We start from the raw sequence: 24,225 nt of genomic DNA, 5'->3' as shown, positions 1-24,225 counted from the left end.
ACACTCAGACATTAATTTACACTTCATTTCTATAATAAATAGCATTATGGTTGGTATAGCTGAAAAGGGCTAAAGTGTCCATGTTTATTATAACAATGAAATATAGCAATTTTAGTACGTACACCTGTACTATCTAATGCAATCAGAATCAGACAAAAAAAAAGTTAACAACTGTAAACTATGCATACAAAGACAGAATGAAATACAATTAAAATAAAATAAGAAGCCATGTGCAGAAAGTGCATGCAATGGGAGGTAGTACAACTTGAAAAAGTGAGAGCAACTGTCCGTGTCCAATACAGCAGCCATAAATTATATTTTTACGATGTTACAGCTTCTCGGTTTTTAAGTGGAAACTTTCAGAAAGGAGATAATTCCACTCTCTGTTTATTATAGAGGTCAAAGTGGTCAAAGCCGGTAATCGAGTCGTACTGGAGTGTATTATGAGAAGAGGTGCTTCAAAAGTTTTAGCCACCCTTGTTAAAATGAATGAGGTGGCCAGAACCACCTTTTCTTATATTATACGCTCCAGTATGACTCCAGCACCCACTTTGCCCTCAATAAAACCAAAAACAAAATTAAAAAATTCACCAGTGAGTATACAGTAAAACTGAAGCAAATCAGGACTACACTACATCAGCAGCCTAGTGTTTTATATACTTTGATTAGTGATTTAAGAAGTATCTCAGATTTAGATCCCAGAAAAATTACCATTTTACCGCATTACTGGCACTTGTTTTACCACCTGTGGAGTTTTGTCACCTTGACCCGCAAAACCCTGTAGTACCATTACCTACCACGAGAGGGCAGGCAACACTGCATGACTTGATCAAATCTGCTGTAAAAACCCCAGAAGTAGTGATGGCAGCGGTGACGACCTCATGAAAACACTATTAGCTAACGTTGGTGGATAATGGCTCCAGTTTGAACAGGTAAACGGTGTCTTGTACTTGCCGTTTGGCTGCGCAGTTATGTGTTTCATTTTCAGTCACTGTAGAGCCTTTTTGCCGTTTAAAACACTGAACTAACTAGAAAATAACTAGACAACGCTAGCTAAAAGCTAATGGTCTCTGGAAGTGTCTGGAAGGACGACTGTTGCTATGGTTACACCACTACGCAACAGAGACTGCGAGTGTAGGTATCTGCGGGTCCGAGCTTCACTGTTATTGATCTTTTCCCTCAGGAGGTGATAAACAGGCGGTGAGCTACTTGGCAGGATGGTGCAGCTGCATGTAAAGCGCGGAGACGAGAGCCAGTTTCTTTTTAACACCACGGTGGACGCGCCTCTGGAGACGGTGATCCAGCAAATTACAGCCATTTACAATGGTAGACTGAAAGTGGACCGACTCTGTTCAGGTGAAAAGCACAGGCCGCGTGTTGTCTCTGCAGACTGTGCATTAAATGATCAATTCATTTATACTACAGTAGCTCTGGCCTGTAAAACCTTTCAGTCAATTAAGACATATTGACAAAGAGCTGCCTGTTCTTCTTCATTGATCTCAGAGGTCCCAGAGCTTGCGGACCACGGCATCACACTGCCGCCCAACATGCAGGGGCTGACGGAGGAGCAGGTCGTGGAGCTGAAACTTAAAGACGAATGGGAAGACAAGTGCGTGCCCAGTGGGGGGCCAGTATTCAAGAGTGATGAGATTGGGAGAAGGAATGGACATGGTAGGATTCTCTTGATCATATGTTTTGTACTTTAACATGTATTTCATTCTTAATGCATAGGTTATGTTGTCAGTAAGACTTTGTTTTAGAAGGACAACAGGGCTTTTCAAATGGTAAACATTGTAAATATGCCACATGTGTAAATGCATCACCGCTGTGCTGCTCTAAAGGGTTTTACAAAGAGGTTGAATTTGCTGAGTTTAGTATTTGTTTACGTAAAATATGTTGCCTATGCAGAAATATTTGGTTTTATGACCAACCATGTTCTTGCTTTCTATCAGCTCCAAATGATAAAATGAAAGAGGTCTTGTTGAGAACAGTTGAGGAGGCAAAAGCACTTGTCTCAAAAGTGAGTATGAGCATTAAATCTTAAATTATTTTGTGCATCAGGGTTTGGACGTTTTTTAAAATAATACATATTGGTCTTCACGCTTCAGAAACAAGTTCAAGCTAATGTTTGTGTCACCATGGAGATGGTAAAAGAAGCCATGGATCAGCTCAGGGGGGCCGTAATGATTGTGTACCCCATGGGGCTGCCTCCTCATGACCCAATCAGGATGGAGTTTGAGGACCGAGAAGACCTTTCTGGAACCCAGGTAAACAGCTGATACTGATACTCAGTGGTCAGAGTTTCAAAGCAGCTATTATTTGTGGCTGATGGCCACAAATAATAGTTTATAGTTAACAAAGGTTTAAGTCACTGTTACTTCTGGGTTTAAAATAGTTCAACAGTGTCATTTCATCATAGTCATTTGGCAAATGCTTTTATCCAAATCCACTGATAAAAGCATTTGCTTGGGAGAAGTTTTCTTTTTCAAATTTAAGTTAACGGGAAGCTGCAGAAGAATTACATGTTCAAACATTGGGATTGTGTCTGCTGAGCATGCAGAGTTTAAAACACCTTGGATCGTCTTTTGGAAAATTAAATGTGTACAAAGATGTGTCATTGATTTCTTTCTTCACCTTTCTTTTTCTCGCTCATTGCTCTCTATTCGTCCTCTCCATCTGGCTCCTTACCTCAGGCATCTCTGCAGGTGATCACAGAGGACGAGTGCCAGCTATGGTGGGCTGCCAAAGAGATGCAGAGAGGGAAAAAACTGCGTGACTACATTGGCCAAAATGACAAAACAAAGATTGTGGTGAAAATCCAAAAGGTGAGAGCTCTTTTCAGATTGGCTTTGAGTTTATGGATTTATGATTTTTATTTTATTTATTTATTTATTTTTGAGACTACTGTAAAACATTTGTTGCTGTTCCCTTCAGAAAGGGCAGGGGGCACCAGCTAGAGAGCCTCTGATTACTGATGAACAGCAGAAGCAGATGATGATGTATTACTACAGAAGGCAAGAGGAACTTAAGGTGAAAAAAGGCTGAGTAAGATTGTAAAATACACACTGTAGTGAATATCACTTTCTAACCCTCTCTTCTTAACAATTGTAGAAACTAGATGAGGCGGACGATAATAGCTACCTGGACTCAGAGTGGTCAGACAGACAGGCCCTCAAAAAACAGTTTCAAGGCCTCACCAACATTAAATGGGGACCAAGATAAAGACCACCACTACTCTGGTACCCACCTTGAAGCTGCTAATCAGACCGGGTACCATCCTGTACGCAGCTGCTCAGGTGCCTTATCGCAATTTAGATACATATTTACTGTTGTTACAACCACAAATGTAAATGTATTTTATTAGGATTTTATGTGATAGACCAATACAAACTGGTACATAGCTTTGAAGTGAAAGTAAAATAATAAATGGGTTTTCAAACTTTTTTACAAATATTTGAAAATCCATACTTTGTAAAACCAAACTGTATGACAGAACAGGTGATGATAATACACATTACAAACCTGATTTATCCAAGCTGAAACTGTTCCTTGGATTCCTTGTATTTGTCACTATTTTATAGACTTGTTTTTCCAAATAAAGCTGTGGAAACAAAATCAAAGCTGGGTTTAAATTTATTGTATTTTTTATATTGTGTAGAGCATCATATATAATGATCTAATTAAAAGTGTAATACACAATGTTTATAACGATTTGAAGCAATAACATAAGGTACTAATATTCGACAATGTTGGAAGTAGTAATGCAAATGGGACAGAGTTTGATGTTCCTTGGAGGGCAGGGACAAGGATGCTACACCTTTCCTCCCTTTGTCTTCTGTCAGTGGCACAGAAACATTCTTGACTCTCTGAAAGTCAGAGCTGTTCCGAGGCAGGAAGCTGCCGCATAGTAGATGGTTGTTCCAGCTCTTGTCCCAGCAAAGATGAGGAAGTTGTAGAGTTCAGAGTGAGAGTGTTTCATTCACTGGGGGGTTAATTGTGTGGAACTATTGACGGAGTTGGTGTAGTGATTCAGAGAGGTGTGGCTGGTGTCATGGAATACTGCATTTCAAAAACATTATGAGTATAATATGTGGATTCAAAGGATAACTTCACCTTTTATACTTTAGAATAGATCTTACAAAAGAGTCATCAGTTGCGGCAAGTATATTTGGACCACATTCATTGCCTCTGGTATGCAGAGATGCAAATTTTAATAACCACTTACGTAGTTATACTGCAGGGAAAGCAAGATGAATCACTGTTGACTGTTTTTTTCTACAAACAAAAACCCTCCTATCAGTTCGGAGAGATCACACTTGAAATTTATTAAACCACAAATTCAATCATGTAAAATGTCATCTTGTGTTAGAACCCAGAGGGAGTTTGAAGATAACAGCTGTGTTTCCTTTATTGAAAGTAGAGGTGGAATGACAGATCGCGTGCAGTGACATGTTCTTTGGTTTGTTCTGATTTCTCTCATTCCCTTGTGCAGCTGTAGCGAGACCCCATGATGGTGAATCCTTACAGTACACGTTCTTGAATTAAAGTGGAAACTTAGTCACTTCTGTCAAGACCAACAATTTCGCCCTTTTCCATCACAGTAAACAAGACAGTATTTCAACATTTAATCATGGCTTTATTTGGTGGTTAATGTGAATAATAATATTTGAACAAATACAGCATTTACTCAACCACCCATTTTACTGTCTAAAAATTGCTAGTACTGCATTTTTAACCAAAGGATTATAGTCTTCACAAACTAAATGGTCCTGTGAAAGTAGGAAAACACACAACAAACTGCTTTACAATGTTTAAAAACAAAAAAAAAAAGCTCATTTGTCAGTGGTCTTAGTGGTCTGCTGCAGAGTATTTAGAAGAAATCGTTTAGTTAACATGAGCTATCATTCAGATAAGCATTCATCCAAATCTCCTGTATGATCCTCTCTCTGCGCTCAATCCTCTCTGCCCGTTCTGCTGCCTCGCTCACGTAAGTCACTTCCTCCCAGTTGCAAATCGCCTTCCTCTCTGCAGCTGCAATTAAAGAACTTTCTGTTCCATCTTCATCGTCACCTTCTTCTTGGTCATTATCATCATAATCCTCATCATCCTCCGGACAGTCAGCAGTCTGCTTAGACGTAGTTGTGAGGCTGTGGTCACCGCTCACTCTGCAGGTCACTCGGACTGACACAGCCAACAGTGTGAAAAGAAGACCAACACACACACTGGAGGTGAACAGCAGTGCTGCCGTTTCTGGGTGCTCTGGGTGACACATGAAGGAGGGGAGGTGTAACAAAACATGATGATGAACATGATGATGACACATAAGATGTCTGTGCGCACTACATGTGTGTGTCTATGCAAATAATGGTTACCTTTGATGTAGGCGTAGGTCAGGAGAGAGGTGCTCATCATAGCTCCTGAACTGTCTGGCTTTCTCGACCTTTTAGAGAAGGGGTCCTCTACATCTGCAGGGGAAGCTGAAATTAGAGTAACTGTGTCGAGAAAAGGCCCTATTATCTGCAAATGCAACAGATCACATGACGCTCTTACCTTTTTCTGTGCTCACAGTTGGAGATAAGGTGGAGTGGAATATATTCGGGTCTGCCGCCCTTAGTAAAGTCAGTGGTACTATTTAGAAGGAAGAGACTCGGTTACATTCTGTCCTGTTGTGTTAATATCCGGCGTACAAGGTGAAAACACATTTGCTTTCAATGTCAGGCTTAAGTCTCAACTCCAAACTATGATACATGAACAGTGTTGCTGCGGGACCTAACAGGCATTTGTGTCAATCACAGGAAGTTAACCAGGATGTCAGCCTCAACTCATCTGAGCTCAGTCCATTATTCCCTGCTACTTGTTTCTGGGTGTGATATGATAAGAACAGCTGATTGCTGAGACCTACAGATAAGAATCCACAGTAGGAATAAACCAACAACATAAACACACATGAGATACCTACCACAAGAATAGACCACACTGAGGTACTTCCTGGTTCCTGGAAAGCAGGGGTCCCTAAAAGTCTGGTTGCCGACAGCAACGACACACTTCTGTTTGCTGTAACAGGACTTGGATACCACGTGTACAGCCTCGTAGTTCAGACACTCTGTGGGGAGCACAAAAAGACACCCTCTGTGATTGTGTGTGTAATGTTCCCTTAAGCTGACACTTTAGACACTTCAGCTGCTAAAGCCCAACCGGTGATTAAGTGCTTTGCAAGGGTTTGGTTGTAGGTTAACTAAAATTAAATCCCATGTTGGCAGCCATTTGAGGTTTTCTCTACTACAAAAGACTGGAAAAGCAGAGATAAGTTACTTTAAAGCATAACGTCATATCATAGTAAAAACGTGTTTATTTTAGTACAATTTCAAACTGACATAAATGTATGTAAAAATATGTTGAACGCAATCTCTCACCAGACATTTTGGGTTGCCATGAAAATAAAAGTATGGATTGTAATCAAATAACATGAATAATAGACCTGTCTCTTTAGGGGTCTCCACAGGCGGCCTTCTGCATCTCAACCCAATGCTCGACCACTGAGCCAGCCGGCCCCCCATAATCAAATATCATGAATAGTAGCTGGAGAAAATGTGAATGTAATGCATCCATGATTGATGTTCTTAGTTGCACCTGGGTTTTTCTCTGCTATATCCAATACAAATTTCTATACGTGTGAAGGTTAATTGAGACTTCGGTTCCCATAAAGCCCTACTGCTTTATGCTGTAAGGCCAATTTTGGATTAGACAGATACAGATTAGAGCTGGTATTTTGTCGTCACCATACATTGACGTGTCACAGAAAAGTACAGTTGTAATTTTAATAGTTTATAGAAATTTAGACGATAAAATAATGAGGGCTGAATTCCGTGCATGCGGACCTGGCTCACTGTGATGCTGTCATGCCCCACTGGGATGCTCGAGTATAACAGAGCCCTTGTTAATGTTTCTATTAGAACCTGTGCTTTTCCTACTCTGACACAACGGTCAGCTGTTAAAGGCCTAGACTGTGTCTGAAAATAACTCCCATTCACTCTTTCACTATCCTTTTCTTATTTCAGTAACTCACTCCCGAGTGAGCAGTGGGTTATATTTTGTTTAGACACTGTGAACACCACCATAACATGACACTGTGTTTTCGTGAGAAGGCAGTACACATAGGACACAGACATCCTTTCACTGTTTTTGGGTTACGCTGTCAAGTGCTTAGATACACATTACACTAAAATAAAAAACTAATAAAGTAAATACAGTGCACCAGACAGGGAATGTGGAATGATTTTGAAGACAGCCCTGTTTTTAAAGCCTATATTTTCATCAAACTTCATACCACATAACCATCAAGCAGATTTGTGGAATAATCCAACTTTATGAACCATAACATAATGAGAAAATCCCATCTTGCACTATTAAATGTTTTTTTTTTAAATTAAATGTAATTTCTAACTAATGATTAATTGTTTGCTGGGCATGCTCCATTTAAAATGCTAGATTTCTGACTACATTGTTCCCTTGATGACATGGATCATTTGTTCATCTGAGACCATCTGAGAAAACAGAATTTCCCGTTGACTCACCAAATGGGGGTGGTGTAGTCAGGTGCGACGGGCAGGTGTCAGCTTGGCCCAGACTTCTCCCATAGACAGCTGCATAGATGTTTAGCACTCTGGGGGGCTTACAGCGCAGGACCATGGTGTCTCCCTCACATGACACATGTCTTTTGTGTTCAGCTGAGTGAGAAGAAAAAGCACTGGGGTAAGATGGGTGCTTTTTGTGTGTGCCGGAGTAGCTGCTGTGTGCTTGCTCAACAGTACATGTGTGAGAGAAACTGATGCAAAAACTCACTGGGTTTACACCTGTAGGCAACATGGAGGTATTTGGTAGTGCCAGGACAGGGGTCCTTCCCAAATAGCAGGTGATTAACAGGAAGCTGGCAATTTCTCTGGCTCTGACACTCAGAAAGCAGCTTCTGCAAGAAAGCATTCGCAGTACACAGGGTGTGATGTTAGACTCAACAGTGTACACCGTGTAGTTATAGGATGCAAAAAGACTGATGTGCCATCTCAAACACGCATGGCGAGAAAACCGCTCCAAAGGAATCAGCCGAAACCAGTGGACTTTTCTTAACTGACCCAGTGAGAGTGAAACGTGCTGTATATTGCACCTGTAAAGCAGTAAAAGCTGAACAGCTGTGGTTGTCGGCTCTGAGCAGAGCGTCTGGGTCTGCTCTGCACAACTGTGCCCCACCGCTCCCGTAGAAGGCCGACTGAACGGAGATGGTGGAGTGACGTGGACAGTGAAGTCGCAGGGGCTGTCCATCACACGCATGAGCAGAGTGACTGGTGATGATCCTGGACAGGTAGTCTGTTACAGGAAAAACTTTAGTCAGGCTTTAATGCACATGGAAACACGACATTATGTTTAATCAGATAAGCACCACAAGCAGAGCAAGGTGTGTTTCGAGGAGGGGACATAGAGGGGTACAAAAAGACACAATAACTATAAAACATAAGATTTTGCGTTCCACTAAGTTGGCTGCATCTGAAGCTTCGGATCAGATGGTTTGGCCTCGTTGGAGCGCTCTTAGTTGTCTCACGTTGCCTTGAAAACTCACCCATCAAAGTTCCTGGGTGGCAAATTCTGCCAACTGGCATTAAACCTAATATGACCCACCTTTGTTGCATGGCCTGTAAATGTGATTAAGTTACTTCTGATGCAAAATTGATATGTTTATGTTATTTGTGTTGTAGAAAGGGAATCTGGTAAGACTCAGGTGTTATTTATACCATTCTCTGCATAGCACAGTAAGAAATGACAAATTAAGTTCATTCAGAGATTTGTGCTAATCTAAAGATTATTTGATGGAACATAAATTATTTTCACATCATTCCTTCTCAGACAAATGTGCAGCTCAGTGCCAAATCCCAAATGGGATCTTGGGGACACTGGCAATGTCAAATAAACCCCAATCACCTGTGGAAACATGGATCACTCCCTAACTGCGGGTATTATTACACCACTTGGGCAGCCACATTTCAAACCTACTGTAATGACACTTTTAAGGTGTGTGTGTGTGTGTGTTTGTGTGTGTGTGTGTGTGTGTGTGTGGGGGGGGGGGGGGTCGTCTTAGGATAAATTTCTTTCTGTGATGCTTTAGTCCACACTATCCCCCTCCTCCTCCCACCACATCACCATCTTACTTGAGAAGTCAGCCAGTGCATTCATGCGTCTGGTCCACAGCAGTAACGTCAGGTAGAAAAGCCTCCAGTCTACTCCGTGGAAAGGACGCGTCCAGCTCATGACTAGCATCCCTTGTCTGAGATCATATTAAAAGAGATTGGATTTTTTTTTTTACTGCGGGGCTGTAGGACTTCATAAGAACCCGCCGAAAAGAGGTACTGTACACCTGTCCGCGATGGGAAGCCTCATCTTTTTTTTGGAGCCTTCTGAGCGGAAACGCGTTTGAGAAAAAGTCCCCGCTCCATCCATGTGTTGTTCCTCACAGAAAATGCCACCTTACGACCGATCCAACACAAAGCAGCGTCTGTTTGCTGCTAAATAAGCGCAGCCCCTGAGCTCATGGACCAGAGAGGAGGTTAGAAATAGCAGCTGCGCAACAAGTTGTTCAGAAATGACAGACGACGCGGTCAGTCCGACGCGTGGTGGTACTCACAGCCCGACTTGCTCACTATCCAACTCCTCTGCTGGGCAGATTTGTGAATGGATACATGTGGAAACTGAAAGCGATTTTCAGTAACAGCTGAGTAGGAATTATAGTGTGGGCGTGGCAGATAAAACTATTTTAAAAGGGAGAGGGACGACACACACACACACACACTGGTATGACGCACTGGCAGGGGCTTCAGTTTTGTTCTCTCCCAGTTTACTTTTTGGATTAAGTCTTTCACTGTTAATCCCACATTTCTTTCCTGCTAAACTTTTGCCTTAGTTGCAAAGTGAACATTTAATTGTTCAATGTGATTTCTGTCACAGTGTGGGTTTGTGTATGATTGTGAATAAAATTGAGGCTGACACATTTTCCCCTCCCTGCACACCCATTATTACTGGCAGCTTAAAACAAATGTATTATTTGAATCCATCAAATTGTGTTGTGCATTTTTCCAACCCAAACTAAATATAGAGGGGGACACTTGAGTTTCTGGCTGATAAAGAAATAAACTGTCACACCCCAAATTTAAACATTTGATTTGTGTTGATTAGGTCTGTCGATGCCTTTTGAATGAAGCAGGGGGCCTTCTGGGTAAACTGCTCCCGAGCCCACATCCATGACCCAGTCCATGGTAACCAGTCAGTTTCCATGTCCCATGTGCAGTGCCGATCTACAACAGTCAATCTGACAGACGTTGGGGTCTCCACGGTATATTGAGACTCTAAAATAACCCACTCCAATCAACTCTATGCAGACGAGTGTCTTTCACTTAAAATGTGGGAATGAGTATTACAACTACAAAAAGTGCTAATTTAATAAAGTGAAAAGATTATCCCAAAGTTACAGTGAAAATAATGAAAAGCATATTATGACTCATTGCTAATTTTATTATTTCCAACACATTGAGGTTATTGAAATAACCTCTTAGGCTAAACTACTTCTATGCTGGCATCAGAAAACTTTCAAAATAATAATGGATATTTATTTTAAAACAAAAGATGTAAAAATATGTGAAAGAAGAAATACTGTTTATGACAAGCTTTTAGTTTTTAATAATAAAATGATATTTTATGAAAACCCTTAGTTAAGAGAGGTTTAAGTTGGAAGTAACTGAGATGGTGAGTTGCATAAAAAGTGCAAAATTTACATTTTTTATTCAATTCCACCTAATACCTAATGGTTCAGGGGTTCTTCAAAGGCAGACAGTGGTTGCTGCGTGAGAATCATATGGATATAGAAATTATTACTTTATTTTTTTTTACAGACACAGAAAATTCCACTTTTATTGTTAAAGGAAAGATTTCCACATTTGAAAACATTGTCACTTGAAATCCACATTCATCTCTAGTTGGGAATCAAGTGCCGCCTGTTATTAAAGAAACACAATAAAATATAAATAAAAATTAAGCTGTCACATCTTGTAAATTACTGAAAAAAATGTGGATACTCACCAGTTCTCTTTTTGCTTCTTCTATCTTTACTTGAGCAAGAGATGGGCTCTGTTATAATAAAGAATATAAAGCAGATTTATTTTGTAAAACTGAATACAGCACTATAAACACCTAAAGATTGGTTCAGTCATTTTATCAAGTTGGTTTAATAAAGTGTATGTATGTACATAAACATACAATTAGGCAGATGATAGAACACAGTTACTAGACCAACAGACTGAAAACAAACATACTGGGCTTAGATCCATGTACGGCTCTAGTTTCTTTTTCAAAGGGATTATTTCTTGTTTCAGTGTGTTGACTTCCTGCAGAGAGAAAAATAAGACGGCATGTTTTAAAGCCTGCAAGCAGACAGTGTTACGTTGTTACTTTCATGGTAATGACTGTGGTGCATGTGAAAAAGCTGAAATACCTCCGACAGCTGCACAACGGCCTGGTGGGTGATAGACTTGTCCATGTTCCTGGCTACAAGTTGAGCCTGTAGGATCAATTGAACAGAATATAAAACAGCTAACCAAGTGCCACATCGCAGCGCTGTCATGGCTGCTGCTGCATGATTACGATATTCTGAATATCGTGTTACTCCTGACAATGATACAAAGGGGTTCCAACTGTTGGACCTGTCCACAGCATGGTCTCTGATCTTTAACCCAGAGGCAGTAATTTGAAGCCTACATTATACACTAGGTCAAAATACAGCCTCTGTTTCTGAACAAAATAAAACAACACTGGGAGCAAGACATTTGTAAATGCAAACTTTCTGTGGTCTAATTATTGACTTATGACATAACTGCATAGCACATTCTTCTTTTTTGTCATTGCTAGATACTTGACAGGTTTTCCAGAAGACTTTGCTCATCCACTTTATCTTTCACCATACTAACTGGTTATTTTTATGCCACTGGTTGGTTTTGGCTTGTGCTGATTGGCTAAGCACACCAATAATTGCCTGTTCAAGCTGCATACTGACTGGTCATTAGTGCAATTTGTTCAATTTTCTTACCCGCAACAGCTTACCCATTAACACATGAATATTTTAACGGATACAAAAAGCAAAAACAATGCCTTTTAAATATCTGGGCATTTTCTGTCTCATTATTTTCAATAGCAGAATGATGTTTTAATGTATTTGATTACATGTAACACTGCATTTATGGTGTAACTAGGGATACGATAAAGGTAAATCCTACCTCTGCTCTCTCTCTTCTGACACTGAGCTCTTTGGCCTTTGTTGTCACAAAGTCCATGTTGAGCAGTCTCTCTTCCACTTTAGCACTCTCCACTGCTTGGGTTTTGACAACTTTGTTCAAATCCCTGTGGACAGTTATAAACACTAAGTAAATAAACGTTAACTACTACAGTATGTAGTAGTGAAAAGGTTTAGGTACTGACACACGCGATGCAAGCACACATTTAGTAAAAGCCAAAGGCTTTTCTGTGACAATGTTAATAAGCACAGTGAAGTCATCCTACACATGCATGCTCTTACTCTTGTAAGTTGCTGTGCAGCACCAGAGTAGCGCCAAGTCTCTTTCTGAGAGCTCTAAGCTCTCTCTCAAGCTTTCTGTTCGACTTCTCTGCTTCCAGAAATTCATTGGTGAGCTTGTTCACTGCGGGCATAAAGCTACACAAAAAGTAAAATACAATAAATAAAAATCTATGTGATATACAGTAGGTGTGACACAAGTTAACATTCTGTGTGTTTACGTAGGGAAATTGATTTTTAAAAATGCAGACGACAGCGTACCTGCCCAGTGATGTGTCTCTTACTCCAAGAACCATGGCATTGTCAACTAAAGCAGACAGATAGTCAGCAGCAGGTTTGGATAAGCTTGCAGCGGACAAACCGACCCCTTGTAGAAGAACATCCTGGAGGTGAGCACCTAAATGGAGAAAACGTTAATTAGTTTTCTGACAAACGCTGTAAATGAACCATGTTTTCTTCCACTTGACTAAGCTGCATACGCTAAATTGAAGCATGCAGTGATGCTAGGTGCTGGCCATCATTCCCATCAATATTCAGGCTGGGATGTAGAAGTCAGCAGGATCAAATCCCGGCTTCCCAAGCACCCCTGTGGGTGGCCACTGCTCCCTCCACTGGGATGGGTTAAATGTATATCTGCTCCATGATGACAATAAAGCTTCTATACTATTATACTATTAAACTATACTATTCTAAACAATTTCCTGAATGAACATGGCAACATTGTTAAAAGTAAGTCAGAGGGGTCAAGGTACAACTGTACACAATCTCAAGTAACAAAAAACAAATGTTGGATGTAGTTTTTGCATTTGATTATGGTCAGACTTGCGCCTTTTGAATATTAGGTGTAGTTCCAAGGCTGTGTGCTGTGGTTTGCAGAGGAAAAAAAGATAATGCATAATGAAACTATTTTTATATTGTTAGCCCAAAATCACTGCAAACTACTCACAAGTTTGTATCTCACGCAAAACAAAGCACAGATATGATATGATATGTACAATACTGTGCAGACAGTTAAGGCACTATAGGAAAAAGTGATAATATAGTAATGAAAAGTTTCATTAAACTTCATAGAAAGTGCAGTAACAAGAGCCAAATAAAAAATATATACTTTGCATCGCTTGCCACATTAAAACAAAGACCACGAGTGTGAAACAAGCAACTCACCATCAGCCTGATACTCCGATGTTTTCTGTTTCATGTCCTCAGTTAAGAGAGCGGTGTCCCTGCACCGGGTTTCACTGCGCTCAGCCAGCTGGTAAAGTATGTCCACTGTCCTGATGTTGACCTCAAACTGTGGCACGAGCTGATCTCCAAACACGGTGCTGAGCCAGCTGTTCACCTGGCCCAGAAACAGGAAAGACAACAAACAAGAAACAAGAAAAAATTAAAGAAATCTAACAACCAGTGGCATAACAATAATGGTAAAAGATAAAGTGGATGAGCAAAGTTACACAAAAAAGCAACAACAGTCACTACATTAGCTCATAACGTCATGCTAGCAAGACACTAAACATTACCTTCTTTATCTTGTCACCCATGACAAATTTAAAGCCGCAAAAATCCTCAAAAATGAGCTTGTTCGACTCAGAAAAACACCAGCTTCTAACTATATGGTTTCCCGCCCCTAAACGTATTATAATACTTCCTGGTTCCTAGCCAATGGAAAAGATGAAAGAAGTGGCATAATTGCTCTTGGTAAGAACGACGATTTAAATATGTATATGCATAAAATGTAAAATGGACGAAAATAAAATAAACGAATAAAAAAATAAGTACAAGCAAAACATGTGATAAATGAACTATACCAATAAAGCTCGCGTTATTTACAAAGTGTATCCGGTACACGTCTCAAAGAAAAATATTAGGTCAAGATAGTTCAGGTACCATTAAAGCTTAGGGTAACAATGACAAAGCTTTTCAATCCAAAATAAAGAGTTAAAGATTCTTCTTTTGGTAAACGGATCCTTAAAAACAGAAAAAAAAATCTGACATGAAATCGAAGGAGTTACTTTGCACACACAACACACTATGTCTTGCTTTGTGGTTAAGTAGAGCTGTTAATGTGTTGAAGTTTGTTTCATTCAAAACAAAGTGTATAATATACAATATCTACATTATTCATCTAGCAGCTACTTCATGTTACAAACCCTAGCACCAGTGTTTCTCTCTATTTAGGCTTGTTTTAGAAGTTGTGTTTTCATAGTATTGGATTTCCATTGCTATCTACAGTAAATGTGTCAAATATAATGTTACATTTTTGAGAGTAAACTATAAAGGCAAAAATGCTTTGCTTATAGATGTGTAATGTGCATCTATTAGTAAACGATGATGATATAGACATATTAATAATGTGTCCTAGATGAGTGTGGCATTTTAATTTAAAAAGTGCAATGACACATTTAATCATGCACATTTAGTCATGCAACATATCTCTTACAATAGGCCTATATAGTCTGTGTTTGGACTTGTATGGTTAAAGATGGTCACAAAAAAAAAATTAAAAAAAAAATAAAATATATATATATATATATATATATATAGATAGATAGATAGATAGATAGATAGATAGATAGATAGATAGATAGATAGATAGATAGATAGATAGATAGATAGATAGATAGATAGATAGATAGATAGATAGATAGATAGATAAAATATCTTATGCAACCTTATTCTAAAACATTTAGCCGAGCAAAAAAGACGAAGGCGGAAGTACACAGAGGTGAAATATCACGAATTTTTGGATACGTCAGGGGTTTGGGTTTCACCGTCAACTACCCGCCAAACTTCGAAACAACATTTTTTTAAGACGCTTGTAAAAATGGCATCAAGACAAAAGCCGATAAAACCCCAAAAGAAAATGGTAAACAACATGATGGCAAATAGTACGTTTGAAATGTCCAGCATAGACTCCACTGTCGTCGAGGAAAAGCTATTTGGCCAAACGGATGAGGACGAGGACAGTGGTGACGGCCCTGTGGTCTTCATCTGCGGGAAATGCAAGTTGCCTGTCGGTGATTCACTGTCGTGGGATGGAAGCGAGGACGGCCAAAACCAGATAAGGCTGAAGCGTGAGTTTGTGGGATAATTAGCGTCCTGAAGGGAGTTTTTACTTTTTTTTTTTTTTCAAATCAAATTTCCTTTGGTTTCGCTTGCGAGTGTACATAAAGTTTGGGAGGTTTCGACTAATCGGCAGGCAAGCAAGATCACTCATAATACAAGAATAATACAACCTGGCTTTTCTGTGTGGTAATTACTTTAAGCAGAAAAAAATAAACCTCTTTGATAACAGATGACAATAATGTAAACAAAGTCTGAAAACTGGTTTCTGGTTTGACTGGTTTGACAGATTTCCAGGTAAGTGAGCCAGTTAGACACAGATAAAGCAGAGTTAATCTGTTGCTAGTCACTTTGTGATTTTCTTTTAATGATACCACGGAGAATAGAAAGAGGTCAATAATTCTCCACCTACCAAATTACACCTTACAGAACTTACATGCTGACTAGTTTAAATGACTTGTAATCAGTGGTCTGCTGATTAAGTCAAATATGTGTACAATAGGGTGCGTAATAATGCTGGCTATCTTTTCAACACCTTTTACAATACACTTAGTTCTTTTCAGCTTTCTAAAGATCCAGATTACTAAGTGGTTTGACGACTATTGCTCTCACTGAAAAGTGGCAATGTAATGGAACATTTCTTAATGATAATGATAAAAAGTGTTTAGTTTATTATGCACCTTATGATATAAACCATTTAGCTTATGCTGCTCTATGCTGCTGATGTCTTGGTCCTAGGAGTCACTGACAACGTCATGGTTGGAAAGGACAATCGGCTGTTTGAAGCAAACAAAAACTCTCTCTGGTGAGATATTCTTTTCCTTTACATTTGGTTTTCAGATTACCTTACTGAATTAAAATATATTTCTCAGAAGAATGACAGCATAGTTGTGTAGTCAAACGTCATAGAGTTGTGTATATTCAGTGATAAATCAGGATAACCTACAGAGATGGTCCCTACCCATAAAGAAATTACAGCATACTTCTTTCAGAAGCTTATGTTTGTTTCTCTAAAACATGAATTAATGTTGTGTCCTATTAGCAAAAGTGGATGTAGAGTGATGGTGTTATTGTAAATTGGTGTACGGCCTGGATAGGGATGTTTAAACATACATGTATGAGTTAATTTGAAATCAGAGGCCATGAGTGCACATCACATTTCCAATGATCTGTCATTATTTCGCCACAGTCTGGTCATGGATGTCTTCTGTCGAGGCTGCCGCTCCGTGCTTGGCATGGTTTATGCATCCACTCCTAAGAACCTGGACCACAAGAGATGCGCTTTCTGTTTCAATGTAGCCGACATCGATAGGTACGTTCAAGGCCTGGGTTGTTAGTTGAAATGTTTAAGGACACATGCCTTGGCTTGTTTTCTGTGACGTTCAGGTACTCAACCCACTCAACCTGATTCAGATTAATTTCTGAGGGAAGTCTAATGAATCACAACATGATATTACTTCTTGTTGGAAGGTAAAAATGAGTACCTGTTTGTCTTAAACTTAATGGGTTATAATTATACTTTATTTAAGATGAGATGTAAAAATATGTTCTTTAAAAATCAGCAGTCCAATACCGTACCACATTAAAATGTACCGTTTATCATATGATATTGTGTTGAATTTCTTAGTTGTACTATATATATGTCAGTGGTATTTAGCACCATTTCTTTATACTGTGAATTCTTTCAGCTATATGCTTGGCTCTGCAAGCCAGATGTTGGCAGCAGAGGGCCCCAAAGAGCAGCCGGTCACACTGGAGTACAGAGGCATTGTTGAACAACAGCTGACGGAGGTAAATCATTGCTGCTGCTTTTCTTTGTTAGGGCTCCTCTGATAAGGTCTTGCTGTGAGATAAAACATCTTCTTTGCGCTGCAGGGAATGTCTCCCTTTAAGCTCATAATTGTGTTTAACCAGGAATATTTTTCGGAACACAGGTTGAGTTTAGTCTTTTTAATAATCATGCTGTTGGTGTGTAAAAACTGGAAAACTACAAATCTGGTCTACACTTTATTTAAAAAAAAAAAAAAAAAAGAAGGAATTACTACTGTCTGTGTTTGTCTTGCCGGCAGTAAAATTCACACTGCTTATAGACTGTTCTTTCTTACTTACCAATGCATGCGCTGTAAAATTGATGACATCAACTTTGTTCTGGGAAGCTCTTGCTGCTTTGACAGGCAGACTCTCGTATCAGACGTTACCTCATCTCCTCATGTCATACCCCACAGCCACATTTACTTTCCATCCAATTTTAGGTAGATTAAAAATTAATATTTTCAATAGAATTTAATGTTTCTTTATATATTCTTTTGTTTTTTACCTTTGATTTTTTTTATTATTTTTTTTTTTCATAATATTTTGAAGAGAGAAACTTGTGTTGGTAATATAAAAATCTACAGTCGTGTAGTGACTTCTAAAATAATTCTAAATCATCCTTTGTTTAAGAAATAGCCACACAACTACAAATGTTCCAGAAGGTGGCAATAGTGTGCGGAGGTACCCGCCAGCCCTCCCACACTCCGCACCAGGGACAATAGTGATGGGAAACATGTTGAGGAATCTTGGTCAGAGGAAAAACATGTTTTGATCATGAAACCTCTTTCTCATAAAATCTGCCATCTGTACATCTGGTATTTTATCCTACTTGGCTGTAGTCTCTTTATTGCCGAAGGTGACAACCGATCCATTGTATTATGAGATGCTATCTATGAAACAGTATATTATAAACAGGTTATGTTGCTTAAAGGAAAAGAAGCAGGGGGATATTGAAAGTGTTGCACGTGATGAAAAGAACATTGGATGTTCTTTTAAGTACTTATGTATACTTATTAATGTCTATGTGGGAGTTGTCAAGCTAATAACCATGCCATTATTCTGTCTGTGACTTCCTTAGTTACTTTCCAAGTGTAATTATCTTTTCTCTTCTGTCTCACGTTTAAGACCCATCAAAACAAATACACTGCTGGCTAAATCACATCTGCAATTCATCTCACACAATTGAGTCAATGTCATGGCTTTATTAATGTTGCTCCACCATGTGTCACTCAAACAAAGGGCTACATTAGGACGCTGTATAATGAAATGAGCGGGCTCGTTTTATTTTCTCTTTGGTTAATATGTAGGTTACCTCCTAAATCTACCTCATTGTTGACTGTTTAGTCTCACTTTGAGCTGGGTAATGATTAATCTGGCAATGGCTACACTCTGATTGTATTCATTTCATATAATTTTAAAGCCACAATTAATTGTTAACTATTTTTGCCTTGTAATGAGATTTTAAAAGCTTTAGATTGTGTTCAGAATTAAAATCAATGTTTCTTTAATCATTGCTGTCAGCATACAGAATAAGGGTTTTTTACCTGAGAAGTTATACTTTGATTATGTTCTTCTGCAGCTTTATGTATAAATTATAAAACATTTTTGCCAGCTTACACAGTGGATTTACGTACATTTTATGTAAACTATGTGCAAAAGCTTCTCCTTTCGTAAATAATTGAAGTACAAAATTACATTTTGAGTGTCCTCTATACCCCCATTTCAACAAGTATGAGAGACTGTTGATCTGTTTATTTTGTTTTTTTTTTCTTTTTCATTCAGATGTTTTGCCAGTTGTAGATTATAATATCTTATTTAGAAGATTTTATATATTTAATATATGAGAAGGGTGGTGTCTTTTTAATGCTAAAATGATCAGTATCTTTAACAGTCTCTTGGTTTTCTGAATTCTTATTAACTTCACCTTAGGCTAGGAACTGTTTGATAATCTTCAACTTTCAACAAGATCCCACCCGACTCAAGTACAACATACTGTAGTGTCTTTGTCCTTAGATATACCGCTTTCAGCAAATGCATCACCTCTTCTGCCATTAATAATGTATTGTGTCTGTCTGACTTGTAGACACTTGTTTGGGTTTTCCAATCTTGAACACTCCCTGACCTGTCTCACCCCACCCCTCCTGCGCTCTGTCCCACTACTCCACTCTTCCCTGACCACCTCCCCTCTGGCTTTGTCACTCTCTCTCAATGTCCCCCTTTTCCAATTATCTTTACTCCTCCCTTCTCTCTTCTTCATTGCTTCTTGCTGCTCCCTTTATTCCCCACCTGTCCAATTTTCGCATTTTTTTCCCCCTTGTTCTGTTCTAATTCATAGCCACCCGTTCTAATTTTTCTTCTACTCTGCTTTTCCTGTGTATCTGCACAGATGAAGATGCTGGTTTTGTCCATGGCACAAAGGCTGGAAGAGATTGGATCTGGCTTTCAGGATGAATGTTAGGACGTGTAGCAGTGATGGACAACTTGCTGGGTGGGTGCTATGTCCAGGTGTTGAACATGAGGAATTTATTTCCTCAATCCTCATCTCAGCTTTTACCTTAATGGCTCCTTCGCTAAGTTTTACAACGATACTTTAGTCCTATCTTCACCTTTTGCACAAGTACCCAGCCCCACACACACAGACACACACACACAAAGCTTCCTCTCTGCTTTGTCCTGATTACCGATGGTGAAACAAAGACCGCCTGCACTCGTGATCAATCATGTTGTCAGCTCAGCTCCTGTGGCTCACAGCACCTTCTTATTTGTGTCTCCGTGCAGAGTAAATGTAGGCTTAGAGCAGAATTTTTATTTGTGCAGGATTTCATCAAGCGGGCTGCTCACTCAGCACAAAGTCGTATTGATCAGACCACTCAGGGCCACACACACTTTTTCTTTGTTCTCTTGTTCAAGCTCGGAGCCATATGTCCATATGAATATATACTTTCAATAACCAGGACTGAAAATTACAGTGTTTGTTTTTTACAAACAATTAAGAAACATTATTTAATGTTGACTGCACCACAGTTGGACGCATTATTGGAGAATTCTTCAGTTATCTAAAATCTTCTCCTTTTGCCAAATAATGCCGGATTTGTAAAATTGATAGTGTCTCTCCTCATTTGTTATTGCATTGACTGATTGTTTGAGATTGTGTTTATTTACAGTTGCACAAGCGTGTTTTGTCTTTATATGTGATGTAATAAAGTATTCCCCTGTTTGAAAAAATTTGTGACACGCATTTCATTGTTGTTAATTTTACATAAAGGATTAAAAAAACTGCTTTAAACTATCAGGATAATCCTTTTAAATGTTTCTGTTTTTTAGACTCTGTTCAGTAAGATTGTTCGGCTCATCCTGCTTTGTCTCTAATTAGACGTATCCTTTGGATTTAGGAGTTAAACAGCAACTTTAAGCTCTTTGGGGTTGATCATATATTAAAGGGGTGTGTTTGTTTACCAACGGATCGCAAATGTGCCTAGCAACACTTTCCACCAAGGCGGGAAAGCAGCTACATGCTGTACTGCTTACTTGCCCTCCCTCACCTACAAGGTTTCATCAGCCTCACAGAACAACAACAGTTAGCAACGGCCAACCAGCACGCTGTATCCAAGGGCAGGTTGCGATGGCAACTGAAAGCGTGTGCTATGCTGAGTGCCTGTTGCCATCCCGTCATCGTGTTCACCACCGGAGGAACAGCCAGCCATCTCGCTGGCCGGCATGCCTGTCAACAAACGTTTTCCTCCTGCTCCTGTTCAGGGAGATACACAGGGGAGGAGCCATGAATGAAGACCCCCACCCTAATCTCTGTGTGATGTTTTTTTCTCTGTTAACCCCACCCTCACCCCTCATTCCCCCCCCCCTTCTTCAGCTGCTGGGAAAAAAAATTCAAAACAACAACAAACAAGCCGCATGGTTTTTGTTGTTTCTGATGGTGGGGGGTGGTTGGTGTTGGTGTTGTCTTTATCCAGTCCTCTCATGGAAGGATAAGGTGCCTGCATGCATCCTGCACAGGATGTGGATGACGCAAGCCTGCTGGCTGCCCAGTGGACTGTCTAGGCGTGCGCTGTTACAGATTCAGTTTGGAGAATAAGTCCCGGTTTGTTCGTTTATCCATTCAGAGTAGAAAAACTTCCAAGTTTGGCAGATTACTGTTAGTCAGCCTCACTGAATTGTTCACTGATTGGCCTCTGAGCTGTTTTATATATAGACGTTGGTGGATGCATTGCACTACTAGGTGCAATTATTGCATGGCTTTCACCTCATTCACCCCTTAAGTCTTAACCAATCATTACCAACCAACACAGAGACACACAAACACACACATCAGTCAGTACATCTACACATTGTACAGGCACTCAGGGACAAAGGATAAATAATGCAGAGGTAGTGTCTGAGTGAAAGTCGCCACCCTTCTTTCTCTCCTTTGCACCTTCCCAAAGCAATAAGGAAGCAATGTTGCCATGGAGGCAATGAAGCCTCAGCTCTCTATCAGCCAATTACAGCAATTCGTGAGAGAGACACTGGACCAATGGCTGCTCAAACTGATACTGCTGTTGCCACAGACACTGCGATCTTATTGGCTGAGCTCTGCCCTTTGATTGAATTCCTGATCTTGTTTTTGAGAGGAAAAAATAACTCAAGGAGTGCCACCTGTGTGTGGACTTGCAAAATATTTTTTCTTTATGAAATATAATTATTTGTCAGAGTAAAAATGTTTTTGTTTTTTTTTAAGAGCATAAGGGCACTTAATACCGTGTAGTTTTGAGTTGTGTAATAAAAAGAGCAGAAAGCAAAAGTGACTTTCACTGGCAGAAGGTACATCCAGAGGTTCATTTGTCTGAGGTTTTGACAATTAAAAAGTAGAAACGGCTCATTTAACTTACAATATTGATAAATACTTGTTTCTTTTTATTGTTATATTCTGCTTTCACGTTATATTGTTATGTCCTGATGGAGCCACACCCACCAGTGCTTTATGACCAATTCCCAGTTTAACTCTTTATTTTTCCGCAGCATTGCCCAACCCCAGATTTTCATTCTGCTTCATAGGAAACTCATGTGTTTATAATTTCCTGCCATATATGTGGATAAATATTAACATTTAAGATATAGCAATCACAAATGTGAAACCCTCTGTATTTGTGTTTTACAATAATGCAGTCAAAACATTTAAATCTACCAAAGCTAATTTTGTAGTGAACCCAAATTATTTTTTTGAAGGGATTGAATAGTTTTTTCTTACATAGATAGTAGTTTAACATGTGCTTGGTCAAAATCTCCTTTTAAATCTAAAGTTATTACAAAAGTCTCAACTCTTCCTTGTCTTTATGTCACACAGACTACACAGGAAGTCAGTACGTAAACTTCTTTATCTTTAGGTTAAATTTCCCAGATTATTCTAAGGAACTAGTGGGTGTAATGTGTTGTTGGCATCGAGACCATTAGGCAAATTTTGCACAATTTTGTTTGATTGACAGTACCTCTAAATCGAAAGCGTTAAACCTCTGATAAGCCTTGATGCTATTGCACCATTAATCATCTTCATCTGTGTCTGATCGAATAGGATAGCCAGCTAGTCAGCGACTCGTCTGAGGGCATAACCCAAATCCCCTGTGAGTGCCCAAGCCTCTTGCTTCATTAGAAACATCTGCTTGTTTATTTCCACCCGCGTCTTTGTGTACACCAGGGTCTGCCAGGTAGACTCTCTTTTACTCTCTCCTCCTTGTCCTCTGCACGTGTGAAAGCTGCAGAGGAAGGCAGTAAAGATCTGCCAGCTTGTAAGACTCTTGTGGCAAATGTATAAGTGTGCTCACTGGTCCCACACTGTATAGCCGGTTAACAGTCTGTTTTCCTCAGACACAAAGGCTCGTCTCATTGCCAGTGACACCCTGGTGTGAATATGTGTGTGTGTACATGCGGCAAGAAAGGGGCTGAAAACAGGATTAGTGTCATCGGGATCTAAGCCCGAACAGACTGACAGAAATAAAGTCCTGGACAGTACGATGAGTGGTCAGTTTGGACTATGATTATGAAAATTAGCTTTGTGAGATATAAGATATGTTTAATGTTAGGTTAAAAAAAATTGTTTGTTCCTTCTGGGTGTGGCGTCTGCCTCTGTTTCAAACTCAGTGTAAAGGTATGCATCATCCACAAAAGGAATGTTTACTCCAACAACAGTTAATGTAGTGTGTCTGTATCTTTGTGAAGACTTTCTACAGGTGTCACCAGAAAAGCATTGATTAGTTACAGGTACAGGTCTCACCTTTTGTTCAGTGCCATATGCCACAGCATTCATGGCCACAGTTTGTCTAATGAGACCACCTGGGGGTTTTGACTAAATGTCCGCCTGTCTATGATAAACAAAAGGCTCTGGCTCTGATGCATGCCAGAGGCACCCTTGCCCCTCTGCTTTTATCAGCTTAACCACACAGACTTAATCTAACCTCCCTGTTTGTGTTGTTCTGTGCATGTGTGTGTTTGTCTCAGAGCTCTGATGATCCCCCTTCTTTGTCTCGTCAGGGTTAGTGTCACCCAAAGAGGTTTAGAATTGGGGGACGGGACAGCCACAGCTGAGTAGATTAAAGTCTTCAGTGTGTGTGTCCAAAGAATCCTTCAGCTGTTGCAAGGGTGTGTTTTTCTTTTTTTACCCACTACAGCTGACCCGTGGGAAATGTTTATGGTGTGTGGGATAAGAGGCACAACCTACTGTTAAGTCCTTTCATAGGAAAGGCAAATCTTTGTTTAATCCT

The 24,225-nt window shown here is 39.6% G+C and overlaps 4 protein-coding genes across 5 annotated transcripts; 2 read left to right on the top strand and 2 right to left on the bottom strand.

Annotated features, from left to right (window-relative positions):
• The first annotated feature begins 833 nt into the window (after positions 1-833).
• cfap298 (cilia and flagella associated protein 298) lies at positions 834-3,620 on the top strand. The gene is made up of 8 exons (XM_067492103.1): positions 834-932; positions 1,184-1,356; positions 1,504-1,671; positions 1,953-2,020; positions 2,109-2,267; positions 2,694-2,825; positions 2,935-3,030; positions 3,112-3,620. The coding sequence occupies exons 2-8, from the start codon at positions 1,218-1,220 to the stop codon at positions 3,220-3,222; spliced, it is 873 nt and encodes a 290-aa protein (XP_067348204.1). The 5' UTR covers positions 834-932; positions 1,184-1,217; the 3' UTR covers positions 3,223-3,620.
• A 995-nt stretch (positions 3,621-4,615) lies between these two features.
• eva1c (eva-1 homolog C (C. elegans)) lies at positions 4,616-9,770 on the bottom strand. Of its 2 annotated transcripts, none has more exons than XM_067492101.1 (8): positions 9,198-9,770; positions 8,162-8,361; positions 7,843-7,966; positions 7,575-7,727; positions 5,960-6,103; positions 5,551-5,628; positions 5,373-5,477; positions 4,616-5,259 (listed from the first exon to the last, which is right to left on the bottom strand). In XM_067492101.1, the coding sequence occupies exons 1-8, from the start codon at positions 9,304-9,306 to the stop codon at positions 4,889-4,891; spliced, it is 1,284 nt and encodes a 427-aa protein (XP_067348202.1). In that variant the 5' UTR covers positions 9,307-9,770; the 3' UTR covers positions 4,616-4,888. The 2 variants fall into 2 exon arrangements, with proteins under 2 accessions (XP_067348202.1, XP_067348203.1); XM_067492102.1 differs by having other exon boundaries at positions 5,373-5,465; positions 9,198-9,768.
• Positions 9,771-10,895: 1,125 nt separating this feature from the next.
• On the bottom strand, positions 10,896-14,409 carry haus1 (HAUS augmin-like complex, subunit 1). The gene is made up of 9 exons (XM_067492100.1): positions 14,122-14,409; positions 13,769-13,943; positions 12,866-13,001; positions 12,608-12,742; positions 12,309-12,432; positions 11,531-11,596; positions 11,352-11,423; positions 11,119-11,166; positions 10,896-11,033 (listed from the first exon to the last, which is right to left on the bottom strand). Exons 1-9 carry the CDS (start codon positions 14,140-14,142, stop codon positions 10,989-10,991), a joined length of 822 nt encoding a protein of 273 aa, XP_067348201.1. The 5' UTR covers positions 14,143-14,409; the 3' UTR covers positions 10,896-10,988.
• A 940-nt stretch (positions 14,410-15,349) lies between these two features.
• On the top strand, positions 15,350-20,699 carry mis18a (MIS18 kinetochore protein A). The gene is made up of 5 exons (XM_067492098.1): positions 15,350-15,675; positions 16,403-16,469; positions 16,854-16,976; positions 17,353-17,455; positions 19,863-20,699. Exons 1-5 carry the CDS (start codon positions 15,426-15,428, stop codon positions 19,932-19,934), a joined length of 615 nt encoding a protein of 204 aa, XP_067348199.1. The 5' UTR covers positions 15,350-15,425; the 3' UTR covers positions 19,935-20,699.
• The last annotated feature ends 3,526 nt before the right edge of the window (positions 20,700-24,225 follow it).

This window comes from Channa argus, chromosome 22 (genome assembly GCF_033026475.1).
Source record: "Channa argus isolate prfri chromosome 22, Channa argus male v1.0, whole genome shotgun sequence".
Classification (NCBI taxonomy): Eukaryota; Metazoa; Chordata; class Actinopteri; order Anabantiformes; family Channidae; genus Channa; species Channa argus.
This window is presented reverse-complemented; position numbering and strand designations above follow the sequence as displayed.

Excerpts from the sequence above, each read along its gene's own strand:
- cfap298 (XM_067492103.1), top strand. The coding sequence starts at position 1,218 with ATGGTGCAGCTGCATGTAAAGCGCGGAGACGAGAGCCAGTTTCTTTTT. Across the intron at positions 1,357-1,503 it reads AGTGGACCGACTCTGTTCAG|AGGTCCCAGAGCTTGCGGAC; the intron begins GTGAAAAGCACA and ends CATTGATCTCAG. Across the intron at positions 2,021-2,108 it reads CAAAAGCACTTGTCTCAAAA|AAACAAGTTCAAGCTAATGT; the intron begins GTGAGTATGAGC and ends TTCACGCTTCAG.
- haus1 (XM_067492100.1), bottom strand. The coding sequence starts at position 14,142 with ATGGGTGACAAGATAAAGAAG. Across the intron at positions 13,002-13,768 it reads ATCGGAGTATCAGGCTGATG|GTGCTCACCTCCAGGATGTT; the intron begins GTGAGTTGCTTG and ends TTCTCCATTTAG. Across the intron at positions 11,424-11,530 it reads CCGTTGTGCAGCTGTCGGAG|GAAGTCAACACACTGAAACA; the intron begins GTATTTCAGCTT and ends TTCTCTCTGCAG.
- eva1c (XM_067492101.1), bottom strand. The coding sequence starts at position 9,306 with ATGCTAGTCATGAGCTGGACGCGTCCTTTCCACGGAGTAGACTGGAGG. Across the intron at positions 7,728-7,842 it reads TGCCTACAGGTGTAAACCCA|CTGAACACAAAAGACATGTG; the intron begins GTGAGTTTTTGC and ends CTTCTCACTCAG. Across the intron at positions 5,478-5,550 it reads AACTGTGAGCACAGAAAAAG|CTTCCCCTGCAGATGTAGAG; the intron begins GTAAGAGCGTCA and ends CTCTAATTTCAG.
- mis18a (XM_067492098.1), top strand. The coding sequence starts at position 15,426 with ATGGCATCAAGACAAAAGCCGATAAAACCCCAAAAGAAAATGGTAAAC. Across the intron at positions 16,470-16,853 it reads GCAAACAAAAACTCTCTCTG|TCTGGTCATGGATGTCTTCT; the intron begins GTGAGATATTCT and ends ATTTCGCCACAG. Across the intron at positions 17,456-19,862 it reads TTGAACAACAGCTGACGGAG|ATGAAGATGCTGGTTTTGTC; the intron begins GTAAATCATTGC and ends GTATCTGCACAG.